We start from the raw sequence: 15,798 nt of genomic DNA on the forward strand, positions 1-15,798 counted from the left end.
GTGATTTCTTTTATTTATCATCCCCTAATGAACAGTCGAGCACTTTATAAAGAACAAACTCTTTCTTCCACATTTTCTAATAGAAAAAAGAGAACTTCCATTTGCGTTCTCGTGAATATTTAATAGCTTTCTGTCTTCATTTGATTTTGTTTTCATCTTTCTAATACTGATTTTCTCACCTAGAAGTGTACAGCCTGGAGTGTGTCCATTTCTTTATGAAGGTTAACCTTATTCTCTTCAGTTTATTGCTCAACACAGTCCATTATTTCAGTATGGGTTGTTTGTTGTTGTTTGTTTGTTTGTTTTTGCAAAGTCCCTCCTTAGGTGCTATCACATTAGTGCTTCCACAAATTAATCTGATGGATAGAAAGAAAGTGTATGAAATAATACCTTCTCTCTAAACCTTCCTGTGTGTCTCTCACAAGCACAGATTTGAAGGCAGCCACATTACAGCTCTTGGGTGGAATTCTCACCTGATAACCGTTTATGCATCCTCTTGTTTGTCCGATATATAGCATGTTCATGATACAAAAATGGCTCAGGCACATCCCAGCTCTGGGGAGAATTTCCAGGGTCCAGGAGGCAGGGGTACAGGCTGAAGGACTTAGAAAGAGATACTTAGAATGTCCATCCTGTGGTTATTGTGTCTAGTCCTTAGTTTTGCCAATCCTGATTCATCCTGAGCTGACCCTCAGGTGACTTTTACTTCTCTGTTCAATAATTTAAAAGCTTAAACATCACCTAGAATGTTAAGGAGGGAAAAAATACCAGTAATTCAGTATTTTAAACATGGAGTAAGGTGAAAAACTGCTTTGACTTGGGCAGAAGTAAAGAATAGCACAGTGCCCTCTGACACCTGAACTTTGAAGAACACGCTCACCATTGTGTTCTGTATGGTGAGGACACCTTTCAGGCTAGAAGGTTATACATAGGACCTGCTGGGAAGCTTGGGAAAGCTTTACTTCGGTGATTTGCTTCTGTAACTCCCCAGTGATCCACAGGAGGGCGACAGAGAGCATAGAATGGATCCATTCCTGATCAAGGTGCCAACAGTGAGGAGGGTGTGCAGGGCTCCCCCAAGGTCTCTGAGAGTGATGTGCCTCGCTGACAGTGGAGCACCTCAGAAAGGCATGCAGTAGAATCATGAGCTTAATTATTTATGATGCTGGACGGTTTCTTGGAACTTTCAGCCAGAACAGGCACGCCCAGCTCATGAATCATAGCTCAAGTCATCATTAATTTCTACCACGCTGTGGACTTGTGCCCTAATCGCTGGTATCTCTCACCAGCTCTCCCCTGCCCCTGTGCGTCCCTGGCACAGGGTTTATCTCTGAGGAGATGGTGCCTCTCTAGAAGCAGATAAATTTGCTTCTGGGTGTGAACTTAGTCCCTTGAAGTTAAGTTTCCAAGTCCATGGATCGATAGCAGACATTCACATACATCCTATTCTTGCTCACTGAAAAGCAAAGTCCAAAAGTGATTCTGAAATTGCCAGTTAAAAAAAATCTGCCTAAATTTCATTTTACTATGTAAGAATCTTGTTCATTTCTACAAATTGTCCCCTTTACCTATTCAACCCTAGTGTTACTTTTTCCAGCTTGCATTTCCTGCCTTACTTAGCTCACCTCAGTGTCCCCTGACATATAGTATGCTCAATCTCAGCTTTAGTTTTTCACTGATTCCTACCTCCTTGAACTGTCCTTTCCCAATAATTATTTTTTTCCTAACTCTTTAAGGCCCAGCTCTGGTTCGCTCATTCCAACAGACCTTCCAGGAATTTTTTATCGGGGTCTTTCTCTTCACTGGTGCCTGTTGGTCTTCGGTGTGATTTGACATATAAACTGTGCAAAAATACCTTCATGGTGTAACTGCCATACACTGCCTGAGTTGTGTGTTGGTGGCAAGGATTCCTTTGAACCCCATTGTGCTTTATAAAGAGCTAGATGTACTCCGTGACTGGCTGATCCCTATGTAGCTGATTGAACCTATTTTTGTTGTTGTTCTAGTATTTCAGAAAATGTAAGTTTCCTTTGCTTTGGATTGTCCTTTTATCCATGGGTTCATCTCTTCTGTTTGTCAGGTCAAAAAAATTCCAGTCGTTTATTGAGAGCTGCTTGGTAAAGAACCACAGCCAGCGACCAGCAACGGAACAACTGATGAAGCATCCATTTATACGAGACCAGCCTAATGAGCGACAGGTCCGCATTCAGCTCAAGGACCATATCGACAGAACAAAGAAGAAGCGAGGAGAGAAAGGTGAGGTGCACATTTTTATTGCAGCGAGGGAAACAAAAGACCAAGTGTCATGGGCTCTTGATGTGTTTGGAGGGACCGAGGGGATTTCAGATAGCCTGCATTGTTCTTCAGTGTGAGGACTGCCTCAGAGATCACAGCCTGTGGGCATCACCAGGGGCAGGCTGCTGAAATGGAATCTTTCATGAAAGAATAGAACTGCAAGAAATATTACCTTTTCCAGGCAGTGAACAACAAGTCGTGTTGAGTGATTCTATGAAGGGGTTTAATATGACAAGTCATTTTCTTAATTCAAATGAATATTCATGTTTCAAAGGCAAAATCTACAGAAGACAGGCAACCTTAAACACACACACACACACACACACACACACACATCTGACATTTTTTCAGTACTGGCACTCTTCACCATTTAAGTTTTTGTGCTCTGAGGCTCATTTTTAATTTAGGTATTTGGAAGTCAGAAGAACTTTTATTATAGTCACAGGAATTTTAAAGAGGTTGCCAGGCTACTGTATAGAACATTGCATTTTCCCCTTTGTTTTATAGATTCAAAAACTCTTTTTTCTTATGGCTCTACCTGTGGTCCCACCCTGTCTTCACTGCATCACTGGAAAAGGCATGAGTCCAACTTGGGGTCCTGGGACTGCCTGCAAGTTGTTTGAATAGAGACTCAGAATTCCTTAACTAGCATCCTGACCAAGGTGAACTCACCTGGTCTGGGGGGTTTTATGACTTAGTTGTGTAGGGCAGTAGGGAAGGTTGAGGATGGGAAGGAAAGGGGGAGAATGCAGAGAACAGATGGGTGAGAGCTCCCTGGTGGTAGCAGGAAGGGGCAGCTGGTGGGGCTGGCAGTGAGGTGGAAGTTCCGGTCTGATGAAGCGAGCGCTGAGCGTGGGTGGGTGGAGTAGAGGGGAAGGCAAGAGGCCGATGGTGGGGGTCCATGGTGATGTGCTTGTCTCCACTTCGGTCCTCTCCACCTTTCTCCTCTGCTCTTCATGATCCAGTGGTGGGCAGCAAAGAACAGAGGGTGCCCTCCTTTTGTAGTAAGTCCCCTACTTACAAACGAGTTCTATTCTGAGAGCCTCTTCCTCAGTCTGATTTGTTTATAAGTCCAACAGTGTTAGCCTGGGTACCCAACTACCACAATCCGGTATGTAGTACTGTACTGTAATAGGTTCATAGTAGCTTTCCACACAAATAATATGTACATTAAAAAAGCAAACACAAGAAAGAAAGAAAACATTTTTAATCTGACAGTACAGTACCTTGAAAAGTACAGTAGTATAGTACAGCAGTCGGCATACTGGAGCTGGCATGCACGTTCGCATCTTTGAAAGTTCACAACTGTATTTGAATTTCTCTTCTTTGTCTCCTTAGCTAATATCTGTCACATGGCAAAGTATGAGCAGGGTCCTAGGGGTGGGCAGTGAGCAGTGTAAGAGTCAGGACTGGGCAGAGGGAAGATCAGCAAAGGCTAAGGGAGGAGGAGAAACCCTCAGTGAACGTTTCAAGGAAACAGTTCCTTCTCTGCAGCCAGCCTCCGGGACTCAGGAGAACGTGTGATCAGGTTAGACTCAGAGCAGGAGGTTTTGAGGCTAGGCCAAAAAGGAGCCCTATCTCCAGCTCTTAGTGGGTGGAGAGGGATGACGTGCCAATGAGAACCCGAGGAGCTAGGAGGGCAGTGCAAGATGCACAAACTAGGCATAGACAGAAATAGATGAGTCGAGGTTAAAAAGTGCCAGGACTGATTTTTCAACTGCTACTTATTAATAGTGGTCTTGGGCCACTCCATGAAGTCAGAATTTTAAAGGGAATAGTTCAGAGCAGTGTGTCAGACATGTAGCCCATTAAAGGCCAGCTTTTCTAAAAAGAAAATTTATTCTCCTATACATATGTAGATTAGGTTAAGTACTTAGACTGTTGTTTTCACACTCAAATTCTGAGTTCAAATTCTACTTCCACCGCTTAGTTATGTGAACTCCACCCCTGTTTTCTCATCTTTAAAATAAGAATGGGGGTATAATAATAATTACTCTTGTCTGGCATTTTTGCAAAGATTAAATGAGATAATACATGTAAAATGCTTACTACAACTTCTGGCACATAGATGTACTCAATAAATATAAGCTATGCGAAGAGCTGATTCATTGGAAAAGACCCTAATGCTGGGAAAGATTGAGGGCAGGAGGAGAAGGGGGCGGCAGAGAATAGGATGGTTGAATAGCATCATTGACTCAATGGACATGAGTTGGAGCAAACTCCGTGAGATAGTAAAGTTACAGGGAAGCCTGGCATGCTGCAGTCTGTGGGATCGCAGAGTTGGACACAGTCATGCGACTGAACAACGAACACTTATTTAGAAAATTATTTATTGACATAACTTTACAGTAGTATTTAGGGTTACTTTCTGAGATCTTGTGACTTCTTTGCCTCTGAACTCTAAGAGTGGATAAAGCATGTTCCTTGGGTTGTTTGCTCATTTTGGGAGCACAAACTCTGGACTGGAACTCAGAACTTAGCATCCTGTGAAAGCAGACTATTTTTAATGTGTTCTTTCTCTGTGGAATAGAAGAGTAAGATTCTTGGTAGTAGGCATATTCAAGAATTGCATGGTAAGTTAAGGAACTTAATTCTATTTAGGCTTAAGAGATACCTTTTTCTGTCTGCTCCCTAAGAAAGGTTATTGCCCAAATGAGACTTCCTTCCAGTTGCTTGATTTAATAAATCACTTAATTTGCTCCTTCTAGTATTTTTTCATTCTCTTAGTAGCTTTAAGACCAGTTTTGGGGAGAATCAAAAATTTTAATATGCATTGTTTAAGATTTCTTAACCTGATACTTGGGCTTCCCTGGTGGCTTAGGGGTAAAGAATCCTCCTGCAATGCAGGAGCTGCAAGAGATGCAGGTTCTATCCCTGGGTTGGGAAGATCCCCTGGAGGAGGGTGCAGCAACACACTCCAATATTCTTGCCTGGAGAATCCCATGGACAGAGGAGCCTGGCAGGCTATATATAGTTCATAGGGTTGCAGAGTGGGACATGACTGAAGTGACTTAGCATGCATGCACAACCTAATACTATTTTTTCCTTAAGACATGTTGAGACATGCTAATTTAAGACAGCAGTGCAAAAGCAACCATGCTGGATTCTGATGAAGTATTACAGATGAGGAATCTGACAAACAAAACTTTCACCCTATTGAGGACAAATAATTAGATTAATTGTGTGCCTCTGTTTCTTGCTTTAATTTACTTTAATAGATAAAATCTCTGCAGTTTAGTTTGAATTCTCTGTTGCTTTGTTTCAGGAAAATTTGGAATATTAAACTTTCAATGTGGAACTTTGAAACACTTTATGAAGGGTCTTTACATTTTGGTGGAATAATATTTTTTAAAAAGTGGCCTGAAAGCTTCATACATATCTAAACATGTAAAGCTAATTTTTATTTGATTTTAAAAAATACACTTGAAGTCATCATGCTGTGACTTCCTTTCATCATCCCTTATGGAGTAGGATGGAAAGCAAAGTATGTTTGTGATCAAATTCCATAGTTCTTATCATGTGACTGCTGCCTCGGTGGTAACATAAGCAAATTGCAGTTTCAGTTGCTTTTCAGGGACACAGATGTCTTCAAAGTTGTAATTACTAACCCACAGCTATCAATGGATGATAGCCCTGTGACCACCTCCCTTGCTTAAAATGAAAAGCTCCTCCAAAAGGCTCCCCACTGCCCACAGAAAAGCCTCAGCATGTTAAAGATCAGCAAGTCACATCAGACCTGCTGGCCTTTCTCACTCCATCTGCTTTCTCACACCAAACATTCAGAAACCAGTGTTTCCTGATCATTCATGCACTATAGTACTGTCAGCCTAACTCAGGTAGTTATGTTGCTTAGAATGCTCCTTTTGCAGCCACTTTCAGCTTCCATCTGCCCGTAAAGGGGCTACTGACCTTCCAAGGTCCAGCTTATTTCCTCCCCAAAGACCTCGCTGTTCCTTTCCCATTTTGACCCATGGACAGAGCTGCTTTTTCCTCTGATACTTCATTGCTCTTTTTATGTATTTCTATTTAGTATATAACATGGTGAAAAGAATGCTGATTATAAAGTTGGGAAAATTCTGGGTTGAATTCTAAATCCAAATCTCAGATTTATTAGTCATATAACTTAGCCACTTATAATCTCAGTACCTTTGCTTGCAAAATGGGTATCATGTTAAAGGATTGTTATAGGAAGTAGATGAGAGAACATAAGCAATCTAGCATAGTGACCAGCATGAGTGATACGCAATAAAAATTAGTTCTTTTTCTTCATAATCATGGTGACTCTGATTATATATTTGTCCATCTTGACCGTCAGATTGTAATCTCCTCCAAAGCAGAGACTCAGTCTTATTCATTATTGCATGTTAACTCGCTTAACATGTTTGTGAATTAAATGAATGTCCCCAGTGGGTCAATAAAAACACATTTAACCATATATTTCTAGTCACACATGCTGTCAAAAGTTTCTTTCTATTCTTGAGATATCGAAAGGCAATTGGTGAGTGCAGGTAAGTTATAATAAAATTCCTACTTAAAAAAAAAATGACTACTACTGTCAGTAAGTTAACAGTGGCTCGGATTGGGTTAGGTGCTTCTATAATGGAAGCTGACAGGAACTGAGAAGTTCGGTTTCAGCTCCTTGTCTTCACTTGCATGTGAAGGCTGGGCATTAAGGAGAGAGCCTAGAGTCAGCTGGGGCAGTCGCAGATGTTAATTCCATGTGCTTGAGTCCAGCTGGTGGGTACTGTTGGATCACAGGTCAGGAGCCCTGGAGCCTGCCCCAGGTCAACATTTAGGACAGCCCTTTGGGCCTTGGTTTACTTGTACGGAAAATGAAGGGTGGGCTTTACTGAGCTGCAGTGCCTTTTGTCCACTCACCTTCCGTGGGTCTCTCTTTAGATGAGACGGAGTATGAGTACAGCGGGAGTGAGGAAGAAGAAGAGGAGAATGACTCCGGAGAGCCCAGGTAGGCAAACAAGACCCATCCTCTCATTTCACACTGTGAATTGTGCTTGTGTGAGATTCGCATCCTTTTGATTTATAGGTTCATTTTTAAGAATCCAGCAGGGTGGTCTTATCTAATTTATTACCCATGTACGTACTCATTAATTTGGGAAATTTTCCTTAGGCAGGCTGTACGAGGACATGGAAATCAGCATGTTCTTTATCTTGTCTTCCAAGATTTATTTCCTTATTTCCTCGTATATATAACATTGTAGAATGGGGAGGAGGCAATTATCTGGGTAATAGTCTTAACAGTACTGCAAACTGCAGCTTTCTGGAGACCTAAGTGGTATTTTTTAGACTTGAGATATTCAGTCTATTACTTCATACCTTTGAGACATTTAGGCGGCCACTGTCCTTGTCACATGCCATGGTATTTTCACCACAGCGTAATCCAAGAGGAAACAGCTTCCAGGAAGTCAAATTACATTCTCAAGGTGAACCCTAAACAGAACTCCCACGCCCATTCCTGCTCTCATATGTTAGCTCCCAGAATCCAGTGCTACTTTATCACCATCATCCCTACGTTTTAAATTTCACTTGACTTTGATTCTTTTTCCTAGTCTGTGTTTATAAATAATTGATGCCAGTGTGCTCACACCACCAGGATTTTTCTTTTTGTAAGAGAATTCAGCTGATGGCCATTTGGTGAATCAAAGAGCATGGCCATGCACACCAGGGCAGATGCACTGTTCATGTGAAGTGAGATCTGTTGGGGAAATGGACAAAGCAGAAGGGTCCCTGGGGTATACAGAGGTCTCCACCCTCTAGCCATCCAAGGTTGGAGCCCAGTACTCAACAAGGAGCAGAATCTGTATGACTGAGGCAGATCTTCCAAACCAGCAAAGGGTCCAACTCAGCCCCTGCTGCTGGAGTGAGCTAGTGCATCCTTTTCTGAGCCAACTTGGACCTAACCAAGCTGGATTATTGCTAAAACTACTGGAAGAGGACAGGACTGAACTTACAAGGCCATCAGTTTTACTCTTCTCACCTGCTATGGGAATCTTCAGGGTCAAAGACTGAAGGAGAATTCTTTCCTTCCATCTGGATACTTAACATGTTGGCCCCGCCCAGTTTAGCTGCATAAAGATGATGACTGCCAAGTAGTGGTACGGAAAATGAACATTCTTACAAAGCAAAGGACCAAATGCCCTGCTCTCGGAGAAGTTGTACACTGTTTTTCCAAAACTTGCTCAGACAGACACATCAGCCCTTCTGATCACTCTCCATGGAGCTGAGACCCTTGTCTTAACTAATACTTGCTATATCGCATGTTAGGAGTCACTTAGTGGGTGACCTAGCTGTCCCTTAACACTTCTATAATTAAACATGTCTATATATGACATTGAAGATTATCTTTAAAGTCCTGTTTTATGGGCACATCTAATTACTTTTCATGAAATCCTGAGAAGTAAAAAGGGACAGTGTTTATTTCATTATGGAAATGAGGTAACAACCCAATGCTGGCAACCAGGTCACACATGGAGTTAATGATTGAGTCAGTAATACAGCTCAGATCATCTGACATTGATTCAACATCAGGTAATATTAATAGATCGTCCTCATGTGCACAAGAGGCTGGGTTCCCTAAGCCCTTCTGTCTTTGCACAGAGCATATGGCCATCATTTTGGGTTGGTTTAGAGTCCTACACAAAGGCTGTAGTTTTAAAGGAGACTTATTAGTCGGTGTCCAAGCACTATCTATGAACCAAGCCTTTTTATGTCACTTTATGGCAGTATCTTGGGCTTCCCAGGTGGCACTGGTGGTAAAGAACCTGCCTGCCAATGCAGGAGACATAAGAGACGCAGGTTCGATCCCTGGGTCAGGAAGATTCCCTGGAGGAGGGCACAGCAGCCCACTCTAGTATTCTTGCTTGGAGAATCTCTCGGGCAGAGGAGCCTGGCGGGCTACAGTTCATGGGATTGCAAAGAGTGGGACACGACTAAAGTGACTTAGCATGCACGCACACATGATGGTATCTCCCAGAGCATGCTGCCCGCTCTCAAAGACAGAATGATCCCCTTGTCAACCACAAAACTCGCTCTTCCCCTGTCACTCCCCATCCCAGTTTGCTCACCACCACAGCCCAGATGCCAAGAAAAAAACTGCAAGTCATCCCTCACTCCACACATTGGATCCATCAACAGGTTTTACTAACTCTGTCCCCAAAGGCTTCTTGCAGCCTCTGACCCCACCACTCCCACCTGATTAGTCTCCACCTTAGAGTCACTGCAGTAGCAGCCCAATGGGTGGCCTTGCCTGCCCTCACACACCCTGCAGAATAGCATCTACTGAGCAGCCAAGTGAATCTGATCCTGTTACTTTTCCTGCTGATAAATGTTCCACACGTGGTATCCACAGCCTCCTGCTTTACCCTATCTCCCCGTCTCTGCCCTCCTCTTGTACCCCTCTTGCTTTCATTCACTGTGCTCTGGGAAGACAGCTTGGGGTTCAGTCCCCCACAAAGGCCACCCTTGTTGCCATGACAGGCCTCTAAACTTGCTTTTCCTTCTGCCCGAAAGAGTCTTCCCCTTCCTCTTCGTGTTCAACATTTAGGGCTTAGCTCAACCATCACCTTCTAGGAGAGGTCTTCCCTGATCTAAAAGAGAGCCCTCATCCTCTCCCCAGCTCCCTGCCCCTGTCCCTCTTAAAACTTACACTTTTTTGTCTTCTGTAGAGCCTATTAACATCTGGAATGATGTTGTTTGTAGAATTTGTCTGATTATTTGTCTCCCTTCCCCACAAGAAAATAACTAGAGAGAGTATGTTTAGTTACTGCTGTATCCACTAGAGCCTATTACAGTGCCTGCCACATAGTAGACATTCAGTGATTATTTAATGGATTTATCTCAAGAGGAAGCTGCCAGAAATATTAAAAAGACTAGGTCTGTTTGAACAAGTAGGAACATTCCCCTCCTGGCTGGGCTGCTATGCAGAACCAAGGGGTCTGTAGCTTGCGTTCTAGGAGGTGAAGTGGTTGAGGATGTGTCCATCTATATAGAGCAGATTTCCTCGCTGCTTCTGATTATTCATTTTTATTTGTTGGCCTAGTTCTTGGTTAGTTCTTTCTTAAAAGTGAAAATAAACCAGTCTGGGGCTCAGGGCTTACAGTACTCAAAAAAGCTTTTAGAAATAGAGGGTGAGGAAGGAGCTCTGTGGACCATCCTGGAGAGAAGTGATGAATTGAGGAATGGGACAGCTCTATGTCGATGGAGACAGCCTGTGCCTGCAGTAATCACACTGAAGGGGAGGCTGAACTTGAGTTAGTTCCCTGGACTCTTTCTTTGCCAAGGTGAGCAGTGGAAATGATGGAGGCTCAGAGAGCCCGTGCTTGGCTCTCCTTCTCCACGGGGACCCCGGGGTAGCGATGACCCCACCCAGAGTGGGCCCTGATCGGTCTCTCTCTCCTGCCCACAGCTCCATTCTCAACCTGCCTGGGGAGTCAACGCTGCGGCGGGACTTCCTGAGGCTCCAGCTGGCCAACAAGGAGCGGTCTGAGGCCCTGCGGCGGCAGCAGCTGGAGCAGCAGCAGCGGGAGAACGAGGAGCATAAGCGGCAGCTGCTGGCCGAGCGCCAGAAGCGCATCGAGGAGCAGAAGGAGCAGCGGCGGCGGCTGGAGGAGGTGAGGACGTGCCCTGGTACCTGGAGTCCCTTCCTGGGTGTCCACCATGGCCCTCGGTCACCCTCCTGAGGCTGCAGCCTGCTTGGAGCACTCACACCTGAACTACGAAGGAGGAGGTGGCCAAGGGCACTTTACCAGTGGGGGTGGTGTGGCCTTGGTGTGGTCACATCAGAAAGACAGGTGAAGGGTTCAGCCCCTTCCAGTCTACGCAGGTATCACCTTCTTAGTGAGACTTCCTTGACTCCCTCACTTAAAATCTCAGCCCCTCCCTCTATCATGTCCTGTCGCCCTTCCCTGTTGAGTTTTTTCTTATGTATCATTAATCACCTTCACACCTGTGTACTTTATGTGTCATATGTCTGTCTCTCCCACTAGAAAGTAAACTCTTTGTGGACAGGATGTTTTATCCCTTTTGTATCTCTCTTTTTTTTCCCCCTTTTATCACTATGTATCTCAGTATTATGTATCTAGATGTGAATGTGCTTAGTCACTCAGTTGTATCTGATTCTTTGCGACCTCATGGACTGTAGCCCGCCGGGCTCCTCTGTCCATGGGATTCTCCAGGCCAGAATACTGGAGTGGGTTGCTATTCCCTTCTCCAGTGGATCTTCCCAACCCAAGGATCAAATCCAGGTCTCCTGCATTGCAGGTGGATTCCTTACCATCTGAGCCACCAGGAAAGCCCCATGTATCTAGATATCAGTGTCTAAAACAGTACCCATTACATACTAGATGCCTCCTAAATATTTGTGGAATGAAGGAGCTAATATATGAGTGAATGAGTCAGTGATCAAGAGGTAGAATATAGGCGTCAATTAGAACACAGTGAACCAGGCAGAGACCTGGCAGAGAAGTGAAATGTCAAGTATGGAAAAGCAGGGCCTGCCTGCTGCTACTGTTCTGTTACTGTTCTGAATGCTGGAGAAGGCATTTCACAAGTCCTTCCACACACACCTTGATATAGGTGTTCAACGCAAAGCAAGCCTTGCCCACCCTATGGCTCTCTCTTTCTAGAGAAGCCTGTCCTATAGCTAGTAGGCATGACTTGCCTTCGCCAGCAGGTGTGCTTCATCTGTGAGGGAACCTGTATCACCAGCCAGGCTTTTCTGCACGGCTTATCCTGGGCCAGACTCTCACGTGTGGTCTTACAGATGTTTATTAAAGCCTCCTTCCTGTGCCAGGTAAATCAAAGTCTCTAGACAATTAGGAAGCTGAGCAACCATAGCTGTTGGGGATGTTGGATGGCAGATGAAAGGTTCACCGTGCACGGTAATGGGGGAGTGATTTTACGATTCTCCCAAACACCATCTTACTCCTCATTAACAGTTTACTGCAATTCACTTGCTCCGTCAAGTGGCCACTGCAGTCAGAGGGTGGTGAATCGCAGACTCCGGGAGCAGATTGCTTTTTAAATGGTACATCCAGGTCTGGCCTTCCTGGCTTTAATCAGTGAGGGCCTCCATTCCCATTTGCAATAAATCCCATCAACCTCACTATGTCCCTGGAGTGTTAATATGCAGACCAGCAACACCCAACAGTTATAATGATTGAATGACTTCTTTGTGCCAAACACTGGGGGAAATGCTTTGCTTAACCCAGGATCTCATCACCTGCTATCCTCTCTTTATATGTATCTTGATCTCTTGTGCAAGGAGCACGTATCTCCATTTAATGAAGGAAAAACTGAGGTTCAAAGGAGAAGTCATTGGTCCCATGTCACAGAGCCAGGAAGTACAAAGTCAGGATTCACACCCAGGTCTCCCCGCTTTCCATTAGCCACGCAGGCCCTGAGGCAGTAGGTATAGCTATGTAATCAGAGCCTTGAACTGTGATCTGCACAACTGAACCTGGTAAGCATCTGCACACAGCAGCAGGCAAATGAAGCTCTTTCCAATCTAAGTAAGTCTAGGATGTTGTCGGCATGACGCACACTCAACCCATGAGAGGTTTGAAGGTCACCTACTGTTCTCTGTTCTCAGAACTACACTGCTGTAGATAGAGGTGCTATCATGCTAGAGGTGGATGCCTTCAAAGGAGACAGCTAGGGCAGGGCGAAGGGAAGTGTGGGTGTTAATTAGCCAGCTCTCAGAAGTGAAGTCCAAAGTGGAGAAGTGAAGGTGCCTGCATCACCTCCGGTTACTCTCTTGGGCACACACTGAAATTCTCAGACAGGTCCTCGCAGGCATCCCTCAATATCACCTCCTTCCGCCAACCCAGGCAGGGTACAGCCTTTTACAGGGGCGTCCAGCCCAGCAGTGCACCATTTCCTTCAGTCTCTTGAGTCTCCCGAGGGCCAAGGGCCTCTACTGTTTGGATCCAAGACTTATTCCTCCTGACTTCTAATCAAACCTTTCTTCTGAGCCAGGCAGTCCTCCCTAGTCCTGCCTTTCCTGCTTCTTTCCTGGCTTGTGTTTTATTCCTTCCAAGAGCATTTCCCAAGGCCTTCACCTCATTGGAGCATCACACTCAAAATCTTGACCATTTGCATTTTCCCTGTCTGGCTGATGAGTTCCTTACCTAATGACTTGCCACACTTAGTCTCAGGCTAAAGGCATTTGGGCTTCCCAAGGTGGTATAGAACCTACTTGCCAATGCAGGAGATGCAAGAGACATGGGTTTGATCCCTGGGTTGGGAAGATCCCCTGGAGGTAATGGCAACCCGCTCCAGTATTCTTGCCTGGAAAATTCCAAAGATAGAGGAGCCTGACAGTCTAAGTCCATAGAGCTGCAAAGAATCAGACACAGCTGAGCACAAAGGCATTTACCATTCAACTTAGAAAATCCCCACTGTCATCCCATAAAACATTTAACATAGTCGAGAAGGCAGACATGTACATGTGTATGCACACACATATAGATTTTCTTCTTTTTAAAAAATTTTTACACAAGAACTCTTGGTCTTTGAACCTAGATCCTCAGGTGGTGCAAAGTCTTTTCAGAGAATGCATCATATTATTTTGTTTTAGATTTTCTTATTATGACATATTTAACATTGTATGTTTTTTTTTCTTTTCATCAAGCTGCTAGAATGACAATTCTTAACAATTTTAAAGCACTTAACCATAGGACAGAGACTCTGTCCAGTCCTTCATGTGAGTTGTTTCATTTAATCTTCACAATAATTCCCCCGTCTAAAGATAAAGCAGCTGAGTCTCAGAGAGGTTGACAACTTGCTAACAGTCACACAGCTTGAGACAAAACCAGGTTTCAAACCCAGTGGATTGGACTCCAGAGCCCAGCCACTGTCACTGTGTCTGTCCTGCCTCTCCCTTGGTAAGCCAGGGTCAGTGTGCTTTTCCATAGTCTTCTCCTGGCCCCAGCTTCTGTGGTCTTTTACGCTGAGAATTTAAGGATCTCTGAGCAAGGTCAAAGAAGCCGTGCCCAGTAGGTGCTCATCTTTGAACTGGATTCTGTCTCTCAGTCTCCCAGTCAGAGCTCCTGCCAAGGCCTCCTCGTGTCTGTTTTTTGCTGCATTTTCTGGAGCCTCTAATGGATGCAAGAGAAAATTCAGACTCAGTGGAGCACAGCATCCAGGGGGGCACACCCTCTATGTCCCTGCAGGCACAGAAGGCGTGCACGGCAATTCTTTGCTCTGGGCAGCCACGCTCATGCACTCCAGCTTCTCACCAGAAGCAGAAATGCTTGTAACCACAAGGCATCAAGAGATTATACCACCTTTATCTTTTGATCCTTTCTCTTACCCCTATTCCTCAATAGAGAAACAAAGAAATGGTAAATAAATATTCAGATGGCTGTAAGTTGTGGACCCCTGAGTAATGACTGTCCCTACCGTCAGGACTTCTCTCCTGCCTCCTGTCCTGCTGGATCCCGTCCATGCCTGCTGCCCTGCCCCGGTGATGACTGCTGGTTCTGGTTCTGAGTAGGAACTCACACCACATGGTCACAGAGAAGCAGCCAAAGTCCGTAGTTAGGCTTGTGATTTTCACTTCATTGTGAGTCAGGTGGCCTTGTGCTGGCATCCTGCAATGTACATGCCCTTTTCCAAATAAAGGCCCATTTGGGCTTCCCAGGTGGCACAGTGGTAAAGAACCTGCCTGCCAATGCAGGAAACACAGTTTTGATCCCTGGGTCAGGAAGATTCCCTGACCACCAGTAGGAAATGGCCACCCACTTCAGTATTTTTGCCTGGTAAATTCCATGGCCAGAGGAGCCTGGTGGGCTACAGTCCAGGGGGTCTCAAAGAGTCTAAAACAACTGAACCACTGAGCGGGCACACAGACAACCCTTTGGTGACATGAGGCTGTGTAGGTCGTGCTCTTCAACTTCCACAGTGATTTCAAATGTCACCTCTGACCAGAGGTTTCTAAGGAATCCCTGCCTGTCCTTTGCTATTTATAGGTAAGCATGTGGTTCTGGCTAGGTTCTAAATCAGGATCTGTGTATTCTTAGAAGGACTTTGACTGTACACTGAATTGTGGTCATTTATCAGCTTCATGAAAAGGACGTGGCTTCAGGCCAGTTAAATGGTAGGCACACAACTCCTCTTTGACCAATAATAAAGTGCAATTTATAACTAAGTTCCAGGAATCTGATTAAACCTAGCTAAGCTGAATGAGCCCATCAATAATGAGAAAAAGCACATAGAGGGCTTCCTCTATCTTTACTCAGTTCAATAAAAATTTCTGACTCTTGGCTTAGACAATGAACAACTTTCCATAGAGTCAGAGTCCAGGAATCAGGACCTTGAGGTATTGGGGTGCCTACTCTGGTCATCTTTTCAGACTAACCTTGGGAAGATGATTTGTGATGCTTGATTCTTCTCAAGAGTTTTGAAATGATATTCGTAATTACTATATATATTTTTCAACTTGCTGAGAGCCCTCTATACCCTCATTCTGGGGAGAGTATCTTTCAG

The 15,798-nt window shown here is 44.5% G+C and overlaps 1 protein-coding gene across 9 annotated transcripts in view; it reads left to right on the forward strand.

Moving 5' to 3' along the window:
• The window catches only part of TNIK (TRAF2 and NCK interacting kinase), a 407,441-nt gene that overhangs the window by 296,407 nt on the left and 95,236 nt on the right, over window positions 1-15,798 (forward strand). For all 9 annotated transcript variants that reach the window (XM_070803591.1, XM_070803368.1, XM_070803755.1 and 6 more), the window contains exons 10-12: window positions 2,081-2,256; window positions 7,195-7,261; window positions 10,718-10,922. In XM_070803591.1, coding sequence (XP_070659692.1) covers window positions 2,081-2,256; window positions 7,195-7,261; window positions 10,718-10,922 — 448 coding nt within the window. The remainder of the gene's footprint in view (window positions 1-2,080; window positions 2,257-7,194; window positions 7,262-10,717; window positions 10,923-15,798) is intronic.

This window comes from Bos indicus, chromosome 1, assembly GCF_029378745.1.
Source record: "Bos indicus isolate NIAB-ARS_2022 breed Sahiwal x Tharparkar chromosome 1, NIAB-ARS_B.indTharparkar_mat_pri_1.0, whole genome shotgun sequence".
In the NCBI taxonomy this organism is placed as follows: domain Eukaryota; kingdom Metazoa; phylum Chordata; class Mammalia; order Artiodactyla; family Bovidae; genus Bos; species Bos indicus.